This window comes from Harpegnathos saltator, unplaced genomic scaffold (assembly GCF_003227715.2).
Source record: "Harpegnathos saltator strain DR-91 unplaced genomic scaffold, Hsal_v8.6 scaffold182, whole genome shotgun sequence".
Taxonomy (NCBI): Eukaryota; Metazoa; Arthropoda; class Insecta; order Hymenoptera; family Formicidae; genus Harpegnathos; species Harpegnathos saltator.
In genome coordinates, this window is record NW_020229964.1 from 731036 (window position 1) to 748902 (window position 17867).

The 17867-nt window shown below is 37.9% G+C and overlaps 2 protein-coding genes across 3 annotated transcripts in view; one reads left to right on the forward strand and one right to left on the reverse strand.

Annotated features, from left to right (window-relative positions):
• Positions 1-1268, forward strand: part of LOC105184577 (atrial natriuretic peptide receptor 1) — a 30721-nt gene extending 29453 nt beyond the window's left edge. The window contains exon 16 of the mRNA XM_025297616.1: positions 458-1268. Within this exon, the coding sequence (XP_025153401.1) occupies positions 458-741 (284 nt within the window). The 3' untranslated portion in view covers positions 742-1268. The remainder of the gene's footprint in view (positions 1-457) is intronic.
• An 88-nt stretch (positions 1269-1356) lies between these two features.
• LOC105184567 (cysteine and histidine-rich protein 1 homolog) lies at positions 1357-6449 on the reverse strand. Of its 2 annotated transcripts, XM_025297648.1 has the most exons (7): positions 6102-6375; positions 3616-3634; positions 3032-3270; positions 2509-2720; positions 2048-2208; positions 1725-1927; positions 1357-1551 (listed from the first exon to the last, which is right to left on the reverse strand). In XM_025297648.1, the coding sequence occupies exons 1-7, from the start codon at positions 6194-6196 to the stop codon at positions 1524-1526; spliced, it is 957 nt and encodes a 318-aa protein (XP_025153433.1). In that variant the 5' UTR covers positions 6197-6375; the 3' UTR covers positions 1357-1523. The 2 variants fall into 2 exon arrangements, with proteins under 2 accessions (XP_025153433.1, XP_019697526.1); XM_019841967.2 differs by lacking the exon at positions 3616-3634 and having other exon boundaries at positions 6102-6449.
• Positions 6450-17867: the final 11418 nt, after the last annotated feature.

The window sequence follows — 17867 nt, forward strand, 5'->3', positions numbered from 1 at the left end:
CTTTGGGGTTTTTTGAAGTCTAAGGTTTTTGAAGTCTAAGGTCTAAGGCCAACACTAAGGTCTAAGCCCACGACTTGAAGGAGGAAATTGAGTGCTGCATCAATGAAATTCAGCCAAATTTATGCAAAACGGTCATGGAAAATTTCCACAAAAGAGTGCATATGTGCCAGCAAAGCCGTGGAGGCCATTTACCCGATATGCTATTCCATACATAACCCTATACTGTATATTTTATGAATCAATAAAAAATTTACAATTTTTAATTATAAATCTGTTTTCTATCAAAATTACTTTTTGTGTGAATGTTGGGACACCCTTTATATTTACCTCTCTCGCAACTTGCTCCTATGCAACTCCTATGCAACTTGAACATACTTCAATTCCCACATTTTCCTTCCATGCATATGTTTTAAGTCCACAATTTGGTTAATATGTAATCGTAATTTGTATTTTGCAGCTTTAAGAATACATGTTTCTGAAACGACGAAAAATATTTTGGATAAATTTGGGACTTTTGGTCTTGAGCTCCGAGGAGAGGTGGAACTAAAAGGAAAAGGCAGAGTGACGTCTTACTGGTTGACAGGCTGTTCAGAGCCTGACTCCAGATTACCCGTGTCGAAATATCGTCGGCTCAGCAGCAGTCAACCCGAGACCAATCTGAATCCTTTAATTTTTCCTCCGAATAATACAAACGGTCCTAAATCCAATAACAACACATTCATCAACTTGACAGAATTGTAGTGATAACGTTCAGTTCTTCAAACGCAAGAAATTGCGTCGAAACTGCGAATTATGAATGTGTTGCAGCTACTCGACATCCACAGATTAAAATCGTTAATAATCGTCATAGAATCTATTCTCTTTTCGTGTCTTCATTCCGACAAACAAGCGCGAAATAACATTGTACCAATGTGAATTGGGTATAATATCGTAACAAATATATTGTTTAGGCTTGTTACAACTTTTATTCGGAATTTTACATCGACAGTTTGTAATTTACTTACATAAAATTTAATAGACTCTTCTAGAACAGGTATGCGTATTAAATTAGTATTAGTTGAAGGACACTGCGCTCATTTTAGTTTTGTCTCACAATAGAGCTACATCATACTATTCGTACATACAATTTAATCCATTTGTCTATATAATAACAATTTACATAAACTATGATTTCTTATCCTCATCTAAGATGTAAAAGTTTGCAAAAAGACATAAAGCTGTTCAACTTTACTACTTTTTCAGAATACTTAAATATTACAGTGCCTTCTTTACGTTATGCTATATTACTACGTTATATAATTTATATCAACATATATGCTTTTATACATAATAATAATGATATTAGCATCTCCGAATTCTTTTTTATTATTTATTCTATTATTATTGTTATTATTATCATGATGATATCGCTAATATAAATGATTATAAATCTCTGTAATCTATATTTTTATTATCATTAGAATATCTCTCTTGTCCATCGACTCGGTTCGCGATAAAACCTTGGCAATAGATATTATCGTAAGTTACTTAGATGCCAGGAACATTATTAGTCTGCAAAAAAATTATACTTGGTATATTACGTCATACACCACACACACACACACGCGCGCGCGCGCACATGCACACGCACACGCACATACACACACGCGCGCGCGCGCTGTATTGTAATATTGTAATAAAGTAATTGCAACAGCTACGTTATTCTAGGACTGATGATCCTTTACCTAAAATTGATAGCTTTAGCGGCGAGAAGTCTATTACACTCGGCCGTGTCCGGTAATGGTAATGGTAGATATGGACTCTCATTATCCTGTTCAGTGAATTCGAATCTATGAATTCTCGGTTGCACTTTCATGTCGCCAAACGGTCCTTTCAAGATCAAATAATGAAGCGGTAGAGGATATGTAGTCTTTGACTTTAGAATTAGCTACAAAACAAATTTTTCGTGCGGATTAGAAATCGTGCTGCGTCCCGTTCACTTAAAACACTACGAAGAATTTGATATTTCATTTACAAGAGGTTAAAAGTATAGTTTCTTTTTTCATACTTGATAAGTCATGTCTCGTTCTGAACTCTGTGTAGGGTCACGTTGACTACTATTGATCCTCGCCTTTACTACCCACTGGTTATTGAAAGCCGAAAATCGTGAGGTTTCGTAAAAAAGTTTGTGAACAAATTCATCAGTACGATACGGCTTCATCTGTAAATCTATAAATGACAAAATTTTATAGATGACTGAGATCCTTCAAACGTCAACTAAAACAATAAGGAAAAGACAATGAGATTAAATATGCGTAAAACTTATCGATCGATACTGATAAGGCTAATTACACGAATTGATAACAAAGCTAGTTATACAAATAGATTAGAGGCACGATTTTCGCTGCAGCTAAAAGAACAAAAAATCAACTACATATTTGCCCTACAGAGATCTGCAAAGTTTTACATTAGTAACGTGACACATAAACGAAACTTTATACGTAATGACGTCTAACAATTGATACAGACCGTTGAATGTGATTTTCTCGTAGGACAAAAGATCAAAAACATTGTCATAGAGCCTACGTTCTTCTAAAGTTCGGGCATCGATATCGAGCAAAGCTTCCATCACATCCGCACCCGTACGATGGGGATGAACGCAGTGAGCCTCATGTTCCAGACGCTCGTGATTCGGTCCACGCCATGGACAACCGATCCTGCTGAATTTGCAACTAGATATCCTGCACAAGTAGGTCGATATTAATGTGAGCACATCCGTGCACACACGAATACATGTATATAAAAAAAAAAAAGAAATACATTGGGATGCAAGAGAGCGTACGGAGGGATTTTAGAAAAGCTTTCAGGAATTACTTCTAATCTGTAGTACATATTAAAAATGAGAGAAATAACATCTCTTTGCACATATAAATAATTGCCTTCTACTACTATGTATTTGCGGAGCCACCTGTAACTATATCATGAAACATCAGTTATATTAGTTGGTGACATCGACCGAAAGTCCCGTTATCAGCAAATTCTACGAATTTACCTTTCTTCGCACATAGCTTCCTCATGATGTTCTACGTAGTTACGCGGAAACTCCTTCGCGCAATATTGACACTCAGCAGGTAACTCAGATACAGCTTTTTCTACTGCCAGATTTCGAGATGCGGAAGTTTTGCTGATTTCGATTCTACAGTTGGGGCATGTTGCCAACTCATCCCGCAGCCTAGCATCTGCGAGGACATGTGTGAAGCAACCAGCACACATCAAGTGTCCATTAGTACACTGTGAACATCATTGCGGCATGTATTATTAACGTTCTCGTTGTTACAATGCTTTTATATAAAAAAAGACTAAGCCTAGCTTGTACATGATACATTATGTCTTTCAAGTAAACGCATTATCCAAGATGTACATGTAATTTTTCTTAAATCGTAGATTCTAACACACGATTCCTTGTGATATACACAGACGATATAATACTTGGAACATGAACGTAACGACGAATTCGATTTTTCTTATTTTATGCATAGTATTAGTCTTTTTTTCATTCTTACTTATATATGCTACAGAAATCCCGGAACAAAATCAACACAAATAGAACAAAAAGGTTAGTGCCATGTATATTACCATCATTTGATGTTTAAACCTGAAACACAAAATCGTACGGGTACTTATTAATTATAGATGCACTTGTTTTGAGAATGTTTAAATCATCATGAATACTTTCTAAAGAATTATCATTAATGGTGCCAATATATTGATGATAGAAAGGAAGAGACAAGGATGATGATATATAGGATAAGTGAAATAGGGTGTTTTATGCGAAATAACTAACTAATAACCTTTAAGAATATTTATTTTGTTCTGCACTATACAGTTTGTACAAATCTTTCTCTTTTTGTATTCGCTTTCTCTCCCTCACTCTCACTCTCTCACTGTTAATTATAACCGATGAGCATCAGTTTCGCATTAATCTATGATAAATCTTTATAGCCATTGTATGTACTCTGAATATATATATCCCTCCCTCTTAATAATTCTTATAATAATAATAATAATAATGATAATAATAATAATAATAGTAATAATATTAGTATAGTATTTCATAAAATTCAAATATGTCGTTATATTATATACTAAACTATACAGAGATCTAGGATCTTAATTAATTTACTATTTATCTAATTGATTTAATAAAAAAATATTGATAAACTTGAAGTTCCAAATCCCACTATTTTGGGGATTATAGAAATGAATGTTTTTTTTTCTTTTTATAAATGTGGTAGGCCGTATTTAAAAAGGGATAGTGCAAGGGGTTTATAAAAGTTTATAACTAAAAAATACAATGGACAAGTTTCGTATCACAAATAAAAACATCTATGCACTATTGATATATCTGCATAAAAAGTCTGAGTTTACATATATATCTATATAACAATAGGAATATCAAGATAAGTATGGTACAGCCTTCTTACGATGTTATAATAATTGTACCAATTTTATATAAATCTTTTTACACCATTATAGGTCAATAATTTTCTAAAGAAAAATGTTGAAGATAAAATTAACAGTACTAATGAATTTGGATATCCTACAAACAAGTACTCTCCTTGTAATCAATGTTCTAAACGAATATGGATAACTGCATGCATACATACACACAATAAATCAGGAGTGTTACCGAATACTCCATATATGTAATATTTACTTCCATTAGTTGATATTACATAAACTGTTTTATATACGTAAATATAAAAACGATAAGATGCCAATACTATGTAAAAGTAATAAATTTACATGTAGAAAATATGAGATTATATATAGATAAATATATATAATCTATGTATAGATTCTTGTGATGGAAAATTTTGAATAATCTATTAGATATTTAATAAATAGTAAAGCAAAGATTTGCATATATGTTTTGTAGTGTTAATTAAATTTGTAAGTATCAACAACAAACAAAAGAAAGTTTTATATGTATAAATCTGCATCAGTAGATCTTTATTGATAATTAGAAACATTTTTGCGCATTCTTCCTATAAAGAAAAAAATATTAGGTTACCTACCTGCGGGACATAACATGTCTTGTTATAATAGACAACCTCATTATGACCTGAATATAAAACCCAGTTTATAGAACAAAGGAAGGGGGAAAGCTGTGTAATTACAATCATAGGATTCTTTGTGGTATATATTTTAATAATATCATTATCAATGTGTCAAACAGATGAAACTTAAGAAACTTGATACCAAGATCTATGTGTGTGATATTGTAAACATTGAATTATTTCAACAAAAATAGAAATGGGCAAAATTTAACTTTTTCTCTCTCTCTCTCTCTCTTCATTCCATATTTAGATTAGAAATTTATATAATTTATAGCTGCTAAGAAAAAAATAAAGCAAAATAAAAATGAGAGAGAGAAAGAGAGGAATGGAGGAAGAGAGAAAAGGGAAAAAGGAGAAGAAAGAAAGAAGGGAGAGAGAAAGACAGAAAGAGAATCCTCAGTAAAAGGATGAAACACAGGAGGAAAGTTTAGGTTATAGTTATTAGGTATAGTCTTCTGCAAATTAAAAAAATAATGATGACAATCAAAATAGATTACTTTCCTTCCAGATATTTTTCTTCTAAAACAACAAACCCTTTTTTACAAAAATAATATAATACGAACGACACGTCGAGATTCTCAATGGTACCTAAGTTTCTCTCTACGGATATATCTCTTCTACGTAACATATGTATATATACTGAATATATATATATATATGTAAAACGACATAAATCCACATATACACCTTTTACATTAAAGAGTAAAACTCACATATACGCATAGTGTATAAAAACCGACCGACTTACGAGCTTGGTAAACGGGTCGATCGACGAGGTCGCTAGAGGGGAGTGTAATGGTATAAGGAGGGCAACGTCACAATTATCCTCGAGCGTGAAAGAACGCCGCGACTCGCGGAAGCCGGAATGCGGCAAAGGAGAGTCACGTCCAATCTTTCGCTCAGATCATAACCGACGAAGGGAATTTCCAACGACAGCGACAACGAAACGACGAGGACGAGGATGACGCGCGATTAGCTAGGCACAGCCGCCCGGGAACTTACCTGATAGACAGCCGATCGAGGCAGATCGAGGCAAACTGCGCAACAGAGGATACCGCCCAAGCGGTGCTCCAGCTTCTGTTCAGTCTTGTTGCCATCGCCGCGCACCACTTTGCGACGCTTCTTGTCCGGCTCGAGGAAGTCCTCGGCCTTCTCTAGGTCCTCGCGCATCGGCGTCGCAGCGGCCGTGGCCGCCGCCGGCGTACCGGCCTGTTCCGAGACACCGCTCGACGAAGCAGGCTCGTCACTCGGATCCGCCATGTTGCTTGTTTTGGAGTTTTCCCCTGAGCGAGCGCAAGAAATGCGCAGATGTCGAAGAAAGACACCCCACTCTCTTCCTAACCTGACGTAACAACGAAACACGCGCACGCGTGCATGCGTACTTTTCTGCGCTTCACCTCTTTCTGCTCCTCGTATCCTAACCGTTCTAAAATACTCGTATTCATAGTTCTTCCTTATCTTAAGAATGGAAGAAGCCTCGATGAAGGATTCCTTGAATCTCCACCTTATTTCATAAATGGATCTCGAGTCTTCCTTCCAGAAGGAAGAAAAGAAGGAAGGCTGCGTTCCGATATTCACTGTCGGTCCTGAAACCCTATAATATATGTGACATGAACTATAGATTTTTAGTACTAGCAGTGGATATTGGAACGCAGCTATCTATAACCACAGACTTCTATAGTATAACTAGACTGCTAACTTCGACTCAATACATGACCCCGAAAAGTATGTACCGTCCGACATTCACATCTGATTGGTTGAATCAAAACACATTTCTTCTAATTGGATGGGCCATATTGCTTATATATCCCTTCTCCTTGTGGACTACCAATTCACGCATGCGCAGATGTTTGATTCCCTTATGTAATATCAGAGAAACCAGCAGCTGGGTTCTGTAACTCGTTATTGGAGTTAACGACACTTTCGTTATCGTTGCGTAGCTTTTCTACAGTATACAAAAGCTGTGCAACGATAACGAAAGTGTCGTTAAATCCAATAACGAGTTACAGAATCGCGGTACTGGGGCTGTATTCCGTACTCGCGTACTAGTTGTCGGTGTCGTTAGCAGTATTATGCAGCTTTTTTGTTATATGAAAAATCTGCGCAATGCCGCTAACGACACCGACAACTGTCGATATGCAGATACGGAATACATCCCCTGAGAGCGGCCAACACGGCATTTTCTGCGACACCGATTTTCCGCACTGGGAAAGGATGCCATCTGCATCCATTTTGAGAGGAGAACTATGATGCTACATCCACTTTCAGGTCTCGGTGGTAAAATCTGCATGTGGTGGAAGTCCGTGTTACATCCACTTTCAAGCGGTTTATATCCGTGCTGCAACCGTAGTTGCCATCTCTATACCAGACTATGCTCAGAGGACTAAAACGAGCGGGGGGAGGGGGGGGAGCAGGAAAAATAAAAGTACGTATTAAATATTAAATCTTCGAATACATGTTGCCATATCAAAGTCTCCTCTATAATAAACGATTTGACACGGCTGGAGACATATGATGTATCGTTGCCCGCGTCCCGTTCCCTTCGTCCTGCTTCTCAATTCAACATCCCGTCCGCTCCGGACATTCGCTCGTAGCACTGACAGTGGCCGTCGGTGAGCATTCGATCCGCTCGGAGGAGCACATGTTAATTAACGCCACGAGACTCCGATTATAAATATCCCGCGAGTCGACGAAATATCTGAACTTTTAAAAAAAGCATCAAAGAAAATCATGTTGATGTTGTCATAGGTGAAATCTCACCCTGGTATATATTTTTTTATTATATTATATTTTCGAAATAAAAAAAGCCAAACGAATGCAATTAAATGTTATTTATCATCATTGAATATTAGATGAAAAGTAAGAGTTATTATCCGCAGCGGATAATCTAACATTTAATAAGAACGAGACAAAATTCGCATGGGATGAAATTCCACTTTTTAACGCTACCATGATCTTCAATTATTCTCCGGCGTCACAACAACTTTGATACTCTGTACAATTAGTTGCTAACACATTTTCTAATCGTACACATTCCTCTTTAATCAACATAAAGCTAACAAATGTCCGATGCTTCGACAGAGTAATTTTCTTTATTTTCAGTAATCAATAAATAGAGTGCATCAATGTCGCTTACAGTTGAAAGGCCTCCTAGCATTCCCTTCGTCGTTCCGGAACCATCGAGAAAAGAAGAGACGACCAAGGGCAACCGCCGCCGAGGCCCGCAATATTTACATCGCGCCGATTGTGTTGATCGGCTCGCGAGTGACGACACTTTTTGCCTTTCGTATTATAATACTCGCGCACCTCGTGTATTCGACCTCATTCTATCAACAGCAGCCGTGCGCTCTTCACTTTCGTCTCGTGTAATTGAAAGAAATGTATCTCGTCGGTCCTCGAGATACTCAATCGGCACCGCGTCGGCATCGAGTTGATTAACCGCACGATCGAATCGGGAGTATCGGCATTAGAAGCGTGAGCGAGTGAAATCCGAAGGACTCCAGCAGCCGAGAAGCAGGACGCCGGCAGCAATACATCATGTTTCCAGGTATGTGGAATCATTTATTATGCGGGAGGTTTCCGATAACGAGAGCGGACGTTTGACGAATTTTCCGGGAATAAGAAGTCGGAATTTCGCTCTCGGCATTTACAATCCGTCATCATCCGACTAGTAATCATGACTTTATGAATCTATAATTACTCTCGTCAATCTCTGTTTGTCTAATTATTTATTGCGTTGTTGTATACAAGAGATATTGATCCAGACAGAGACGGATAACGGTCCATGAACGCGGATCTCTAATTCATCATGTTCTCAATCAAACATTCTGAATAATTCCCAACTGTGTGAGTATACCGGTTTTGTGTAGAATATTTAACGTCATACCGCTTCTTAGACTGCGACCCTTTTTGTTTTCGGTCAGCGCTTCTTTCAAGTCTGTTTACTCTCGTTACGGGATCTAAATTTAAATGGCCATTCGTAAAAGAGTATTTTCGAGAGCACACAACTGTTGTCTCCGCTTCTTGTTGTCATTTTTCTTCGCCAGCTCTTTCCAAGAGCTCCTATCTAGACATTCAATATCAATGAAGAAAAAAATCGTAGCGAATATTCTCCATTCATCCCGACCAAACATTCTTTCTCTACCGCAGCTTACTAACCAAGAACGCTAAATTTTTGTTCCAGACGTTGCGGGAAGCAAGTCCGGCGGACGCGGATGCCGCACCGGAGGATCCGGTTCGGGCAGAGCAAGGTCGGCCGGAAGGTAAAGTTTACAAGTTTCCTACACATCTGTGTTCAACTCTTTATGATCTTTGCCTTTATAACTTGCTCCTCATCAGCTCTCTTGAAAGCTTCAAGTCCCATTTAAATTTTCAATGTTGGAACAAAAATATAAAGATAAAAATTCCGTATCAAAATATATCCGTATTTTCGATTCGTCCCGATCAAAGATATTTTCTCTCTACCGCAGCTTATCAATCGGGAAAATTATTTTTCTGTTTCAGTTGTTGCGGAAAGCAACAATAATCCGACAGACGCGGACGCCGCACCGGAGGATCCGGTTCAGGCCAAGCAGAGTCGGCTTGAAGGCAAGTTTACAAGTTTACTATAGTTCTCTGTTTGACCCTTGGCGATCTAGAACTGGGATATAATTTCCGGCTCGACTTGAATTACGATCGCAGAGGGTAAACTACTTTTTTACTCGCCCGCATTCGTTGGTCAAATCTGATGAGCAAATGTGAATTTTTTGTTACAGAGTTGAGGCGGAATGTGGCCGGCTCTGACTGCAAGTCGTTTCGGTGAGTAAATACAAAATGAAAAGAGAAATAAAATTTCGCATGACGGATATGGGAGATAAAATATTGTTCGAGTCAATGCGAATTGCAAGTAGATTCTTGCATGTTGAGATTTTGCATGTGTGTGTTTGTGACGTTGAATAAAATACATTGCTCGAAACAATCAAGGGATTACTTGATCGATAATCTGCATTACATACGAGATTTAAAATACGGAATGATTCTCTTTTGATGTTCAGTCATCTGAATAAGAGATATTCATATGTACAAACGCAATACCGACATCAGCTGCTTTATTTTTATTTTTCAAGCGGGCCGCAGAATTACCTAACGATTTAATTATTTTATTACTTAACGATTTAATTATTTTATTACTTAACGATTTAATTATTTGACAATATTCAATTGTCCGTGTAAAATATATTCATACGCATAAATGCCGATACTGTTGGCTACTTTTCTTTTATTTGCAAAACAGGCTGTAGAATTATTTGGCAATATTGTCCATTCATCACGATCCTTATTGTCTCGAGTAGTGTATAAGGCGCGCAGAAATTGCGTCAGCGCACGCCGAGCTTGAGGTATCCTCGCTCGCGTGCCTTTGAATATCGCGGCCGCGATTATCAAAATACGTTTTTACCCGCGCTGCTAACAAAGAATGCTTAAATTTTCATTTCGTCAAAGTATCGCGAATGTAAAGTTCGTCGTGACGGAGCTATTATGCGTGAAAACTTTGCCTCGCTCCTCTCTCTTTGCGGTCCCACGGGGCGACCGGTTTCTGATTGTCTAATCTTTCCTCGGGTGCAATTGCGTCGCGAATATTTCACTCGTAGATATCGATACTCTCACATTTTCGCGACTTTTCAGACGCAATCGCAAAAAGCGCCGTAAAAATCCATTGGACGAGTCAATAAATTTTCACACGGTTTTTGCTCCTTGCCGATCGAGTTTATAGAGTCCGTTGCGCAGCGCGCAAAAAGTTTTCACCGATCGCTAGTAAAACGTTCGTTAATTGACGCAAATATCGCTGTTCTAATACCGCGTATCGACCGCGTCGCGGAAGTGTGGTGAAAATGTAGCAATCAACGTGGGACGTGCTGCAAGATGGATGCTACGCGACATAGAGAGCGGCAGCAGCATGCGCGGACATTGGTGGATTTGATTGGATGCAACAGGACATCATCAATATCATCATCGGTGAGTGTCTGACTCAATGCTCGCAGAGAGCTCTTTTATTATTACATTATGCACGCCGCAAATTTGCATTGACTTTTGTAACGAAAAATATATTCCATGAATTATTGCCATATATTATGGCCATATATAATTGCCATATATTGTTGCCATATATTGTTGCCACATATTGTTGCCGTATATTATTGCCATATATTATTGTCATATATTGCCATGTATTCTCGCCATATATTATGGCCACTTGAAATCGCGCGAACAATCAAAAAAACTGAATTTACCGGTAATCGCAAAGGCGCGCGGCAGGCGTCACAGATGGATGCCAGCAGCCCGTCTCAACTTTCAATTCCCAGTAGAGGCGGAGATATTAACAGTACAAGTTAAAAATGTAACCTTGAATATCTCTTTAACGGCTCGAGATACAGGAACACGTTTTTACCACAATATAGTCCTATATCAACCCTATTCTGACCATAAAGCTCGCCTCTCAATTCCCAGTAAAAACGAAGATATTAACAGTACAAGTTAAAAATGTAACCTTAGATATCTCCTAAACGGCTCAAGATATAGGAACGCGCTATTGGCACAATATAGTCTTTTGTCAAGCCTAATTTGACCATAAAGCTCGACTCTCAATTCCCAGTAGAAATAGAGATATTGACAGTACAAATTAAAAATTTTAACCTTTGATATCTCCTAAACGGCTCAAGATACAGTAACGCACTTTTGACACAATATAGTCTTATATCAATCCTATTCTGGCTATAAAGCTCCACTCTCAATTCCCAGTAAAAACGGAGATATTAACAGTATAAGTTAAAAATGTAATTTCGATATCTCCTAAACGGCTCAAGATACAGGAAAGCTGGTTATAAGCGAATTTGCCTTGTTAGGGCCTCGTCGCGGTATCGTCGCGAAAAATAAAGAATAAAGGAGTTAAACATCCGCACCGTTGTAAAAAGAGGGGCCATGGCGTCCCTTCGCGAGTAGAATGTTAGGCCCTTGCGAACGCTAACGTTAATTTCCACCGCGGCTGCAAACGCTCCCCCAATAGTTTCTTCGCGGAAACTGAATCTTCATAACTTGCACTTGATCGTACGTTGAGACTCTATCGATAGTGGAAGATTGAAGCGTTGATGATATAAGCGTGACAAAGTAGTCGCGCATTTTATGATCACTCTTTAAAATGGGGACGCTTCTTTCGTCGATGATAAAGACGAGAAGAAATTAGAGCCTGCTGCCGGTGAGGTCGTAAAAACCGCATGGATTTTCCTTCCGTAGCTGCTCCTGCGGCTAACCTTTGTCCTCTGAACGATACGTCTCGTAAAGTTTTCCAGCTCTTTTACGCAAGTTCGTCGCTCGTGCTTGATAAAAATGTCCTGAGATGTGCCTACGAAAAATATTATACGTGAAGAATACTCAGCGCACGTTCCATCTTGAAATGAAATACCGCGAAGGAAACTATTCTCGTTCCTTCAATTTGCGTTTTACAAGTTTCGGGATCCATGAAAATTTCAAGATCAGATATTGCTTGTTTGAGGGAGGTTTTTAGACATTCTCTGTAAGAACCTGAAGAGCGAGTATAGATTTTTTTCGAAAGATTCAAGATGCAAATCCAAATGTGTTATTTATATGCATACGAGCGTGCGATTGACTGAGGCTTTTTTTGAGGGCGAATTTTGTAGTTTCAAATCTGGCAAGAATCGTGTGAGGAAAGCTTGAGCTAATTACACGCTCACGCGTGTGAAAACAACACACTGGAATTTGCAGCGACGACATAGCGGGAATATTTACCGAGTACTACCTTGAAATTTCCAATTAGATTATATTTCTTGTCAGCCGTCATTCTGTCGCCTAGCCGCGTTTCTTTCGCTCGGGTGCCTCACTAGCTTACTTGTGTTTTACTTCGCCGGCGGTTTGTCCTTCTTCTTCTTCTTCTTCTTGCACGCTGGCAACTGTCGTTAGATCATGTGGACCACTCTTGGCTCGAGCAGCTTCATTGCTTTTTCGATACCATCTCGGCGCGTGCTCATTCATTACATTTCTGTAATTAATAGCTCAGTTGCATACATCGCAAAATGGTATCGGAATTTTATATTTATCTTAATCCGTTCTATGTCTTCGTGAATTCCTAGGAGCGAGGAATTTGTGAAACACTCTGTACATATGTTTCCGATTGCAATTTTAGTATTATTTCAACTTCGAATTATTAACTTAAGAAATGCCAACGAATGTATATATTTATAAAATAAAAATTATTCTAAATTTTCTCACGTCTTGCAATCCTAAGAGACATACATATTCGGCCTATTTTCTGTATTAATAGTCTTTGATATCTTCCGATACGTACATACATATTTTGAAACATTTTCTTTGGATATTATATCAAACGGATTTTGCATGTCATGTATCATTCGGGCTACACAGACATTATTATTTTGATCATTTTGATTTCTTTGATATTCATTAAGAATTATCCAGAACGCAACTGTCATGTTGAATGACTCAATTGTCGTGTGAAATGTTTCGATTTCCACAAATTCATATAAAATTTTTCATTTTTCACTGATTCACAGAAGTCTTTCACTTTTCACTAGTTCATGCTAGGGAAAAGATTCATGATCGCTGCCCTGAGCAGCTGCAACGCTTCTCCAATCATCTATGTCGGCGCGCTCCTACTCCTCAGATTTCTGTCATTAATAGCTCGAAAATTATTGCGAATCTCGCAAAACAATATAGGACTTTTATATTTGTCTCAACCTAATCTACCCTCACACTTCGGGTTGGCAGCTAATTACCGGACACTTTGTATGATCTTCATGATATTAATCATACACAATGTCAATTCTTCTTTTTTTGCACATGTTAACATGTTAATTCATGTTATAAACGCGTAACAATGTGCGAGACCGTGCTTATCAAGTACGCTATTATGGTTGTAGCATGGACATAAACCGCCTGAAAATGGATGTAGCACTGACTGCCACCACGTGCAGGTTTTACCACCGAAACCTAAAAATAGATGTGGTATCGTAATTCCCCTTTCAAAATGGATGCAGATGGCGCCCTTGTGGCGTGGGTAGGGGAAAGGGAGAGATTCTTTAACTTATCGACCTTTGGAAATTTCAAAATTATTAAATTAATAAAAGTTAGGACACCATTAATATATTCTTGATATTAAATAAAGTAAAAAAGTCTAATACTATTTTTTCTTTCGACGAATAGTTAGCGAGATATCGTAAGTTAAATGTTGAAAAAGTTACCAAATTTTCCTTAAATATCTCAAAAAATATTAACCAAATAAAAAAATGTTTCAGATAAAAATTGTTCAAATTAATTGATAGAAAAAGAAAATATAATAAAAAATTCGGATTTCCATTTATGAAAATTGATTGTCAGTGAATATCTCAAAAGTGGTGCCATTTATAAACAAAATGCTATCGCTTTCTTGTCCTCCTTCAAGCCAAACAACTTTTGTCTCAAACATTTTTTTATTTAACGCAGTGTTTCTAAAGCGTGGTCTACAATGGCCGTAAGCAATAAGAAGAAAGCGTGAACAGTAAGAAATGGACCAACCACAGTTGATTATTTTTGTCACAATCGACTATGATTGGTTTATTTCTTACTGCTTACGCTTATTTCTTATTGCTTACTGCCATTGTAGACCACGCTTGAGATATTTTTGCGAGATTTATGCCTAGGACATTAAATATTTTTGCAATATTGCTGTGATATTTATGCAATATTTCAGTAATATTCCTGCAATATTGCAGCAACATTTAAGAAATATTGTAGCAACATTCCTGCACGATTGCAGTAATATTTCGGCAATATTTTGCAATTTTTCTGCAGTATTGTGGCTATATTTCATAGGTATTCTTGCAAGATTGTGGCGATATTTCAACAACATTGTGGCAATAGTCCTGTGACAATATTCCTACAACATCATAACAATATTCCCGCAATATTTCTGCGAGACTTATGCCTAGGACATTAAATATTTCTGCAATATTATTGTCATATTTATGCAATATTTTAGTAATATTCTTGCAACGTTTCTGTAATATTCCTGCAATATTGCGGTGCTATGTGGGGTGCTGTACTATGAGCTGTTGAAAAGTGGTCAAACAGTCACAGGGGATCTCTACAGAGAACAAATGATTCATTTGAGTCGAGCATTGCACGAAAAACGAATAGAATATGAAACGAGACAGCATAAAGTGATTTTGCTTCATGACAACGCTCGGCCTCACGTCACAAAATCTGTCAAGGAAACGTTAGAAGCACTTCGCTGGGAAATGTTATCCCATGCAGCTTATTCATCAGACTGTGCCCCTTCCGACTACCACTTGTTTCGGTCGATGGCACACGCACTTACTGAGGAATGCTTCAATTCTTATGAAAACGTCGAAAAATGGGTCTCTGACTGGATAGCCTCCAAAGATGAGTCATTCTTTCGCCGCGGAATTCGCTTGCTAACCGAAAGATGGGAAAAAGCCATCGCTAACGATGGACAATACTTTGATTGATGTACTTTTTCATTTTGTTTCTTAAATAAAGCCATACGTTTTGCAAGAAAACGGATGGAACTTTCCGATTGACCTAATAATTTATACAGCATTTGAAGATGAACTTAAGACGATCTTAAATATAAGATCTGACTATGAATACCGCCTAAGTCCATTTTAAGGATATAAATTACGTAGCTAAATATCGTTACTCTTCTTAGGGTAACAGGTAATATCTACAATTTTATAGTTCTGTTCTACGTTTTATCCATGAACGAGTCACGTTAGTTAGACAAAAATGAAAAATCAACTTCTGTCTGCTTTTGTCTCATCATAGTAAGACAACGATCGCGACAATGAACTCGAGACAAAATAACGGCAGGTCGCGAAGATTTTCTCTTTTGTTCCGTGTTTCCTGCCTAGTTTTAAGCGTAATTTAAAAAGAAACGGATATAGAGGCTCCACGTAACAAGCTCCTAGATGCAACGAGTTTATGTTGCCTATGAAGCCCACGTCAAATTTGTTGTTTACAGGAACCTTTATTTTTTTTTTACTGCAGACATAACTTACATGAAAAAATAAGAAAATTTTATCTTTTGCATTTTTTTGCTACCCCTTTTATCAAGTTTAAAATTTCTTTTGAATGTCTTTTGAAGGAACTTTTAAATGTCTCACTTTAAAAAATGGAATCAGTAGATCGATAAGGTTATTCATGAAATTTCTGTCATTATAGTCAATCACATTTTGGGTTCAAAGTCTATTTTTGACACATTTGGCCTATTCTGGGCTTAGAATTCATTTTTAGCATTTTGGATCCGGAGCTCATTCAGAACCTGATGTGATCTACATTGAGTTTCTTAACGTCATAACTTTCCTTCGTGATTACGGGAATTCACTGATTCAACATATGATCTATCTGACATAACAAATCTCATTTTGAGCCTCGGGGTTCATTTAAGGCCTGAAAGGGCCTATATTGCATCTTTTGGAATTATTTATTACAGAATTTCATTATTTATTACAAAACGGTTTAAGGCCGGTATTCATAGTCGGGTCTTATATTTAAGACCATCTTAAGTTCATTTTCAGATATCCCGTAGCCAATGAAATAATTTATACAGCATCTGAAGATGAACTTAAAATGGTCTTAAATATAAAATCCGACTATGAATACCGGCCTAGGATTAGTTATGACCATAGTAAATATTTCATATTTTAGCCCGATACACAGTGGGATGAAATAAAATAGTTTGGACAAATTAATCTATAATAAGTAAGGGAAGCTGCGAGTGATCGGACTTAACCCGTAACTGCTGTGAAGCCATTTTAAGTACGCGCACACCGGTCAAATTGACCGGTAGGAAACGGAATTGATGAATATCTTGACAAATAACACGACCACACAACTGCGCGTATATCAGTCGACTGACATTCAGAATGTAAGAAAATATACTGACGGATGAATACGCAACTAGAAAATTAACCGCATTATTTAAATTTCAAATAGTGCAATGGTCAAATTGACCGCAGAACAGCAGTTACGGATTAAGAACTCGGTCACTCCGGCGGAAGTCGCCACGGCGATAACCAAGACCAGAGAGTGCTCACCAGAAATGATTACTATGAGCATCCTTAAAAAACAGGAAGCTGAAGGAGTTGGTTTTCTATAGATAAAATGTTTTGTAGCTACAGTTATTAAGATCAGCGGCCACGGGCGCTCGAAGGTTGGATGATCCTCCGTCCATACTGTATTTCTGAAGGTGCAGAAGCTCCAGTGCTTCCGCTGTCTGAAATACGAGTATACCTAATTGGCATGCATCGAATGAGGGACTGTAAATCCCAACCCTGATACTCTCTCTGCAACAAGAGAGAGTGAAGAATGAACTACAGGATAGTGACGTTGTTCTGTAGGACGGCGAACCTGCCTGTGATTCGCCAAACAGAAAAAAGAATTCGAGATGCTAATTAGCTCCTAAATCTTTCGCCTAATCAGACGGCGAGGACGGACAATCGGCTCAAGGGAGGGAAAGTTTTTCCGAAAGCGGCGAAAGGCAAACCGTCGCGGCTTTCTAACACCCGCCAGATATGATATGGGGTGCAGAAGTCCCTACGATTTTCTCCCCCTAAATAACTTCAAGACACCGCAGCCGAGCATGAGTAAAGGCTAATATCCCTGTTACATCGTGATAGGAAAAGATATAATAATATGTTTTAATTCAGTCTCGCATTCCTTCCCTATAAGCAATGAGGATGGCCATCGTGAAGTTATAGCCGG

Coding starts and splice junctions, on each gene's coding strand:
- LOC105184567 (XM_019841967.2), bottom strand. CDS start 6,359: ATGGCGGATCCGAGTGACGAGCCTGCTTCGTCGAGCGGTGTCTCGGAA. Junction 3,271..6,101: donor CTCGATCGGCTGTCTATCAG/GTAAGTTCCCGG, acceptor TGATGTTCACAG/TGTACTAATGGACACTTGAT. Junction 2,209..2,508: donor CGAGAAAATCACATTCAACG/GTCTGTATCAAT, acceptor TGTCATTTATAG/ATTTACAGATGAAGCCGTAT.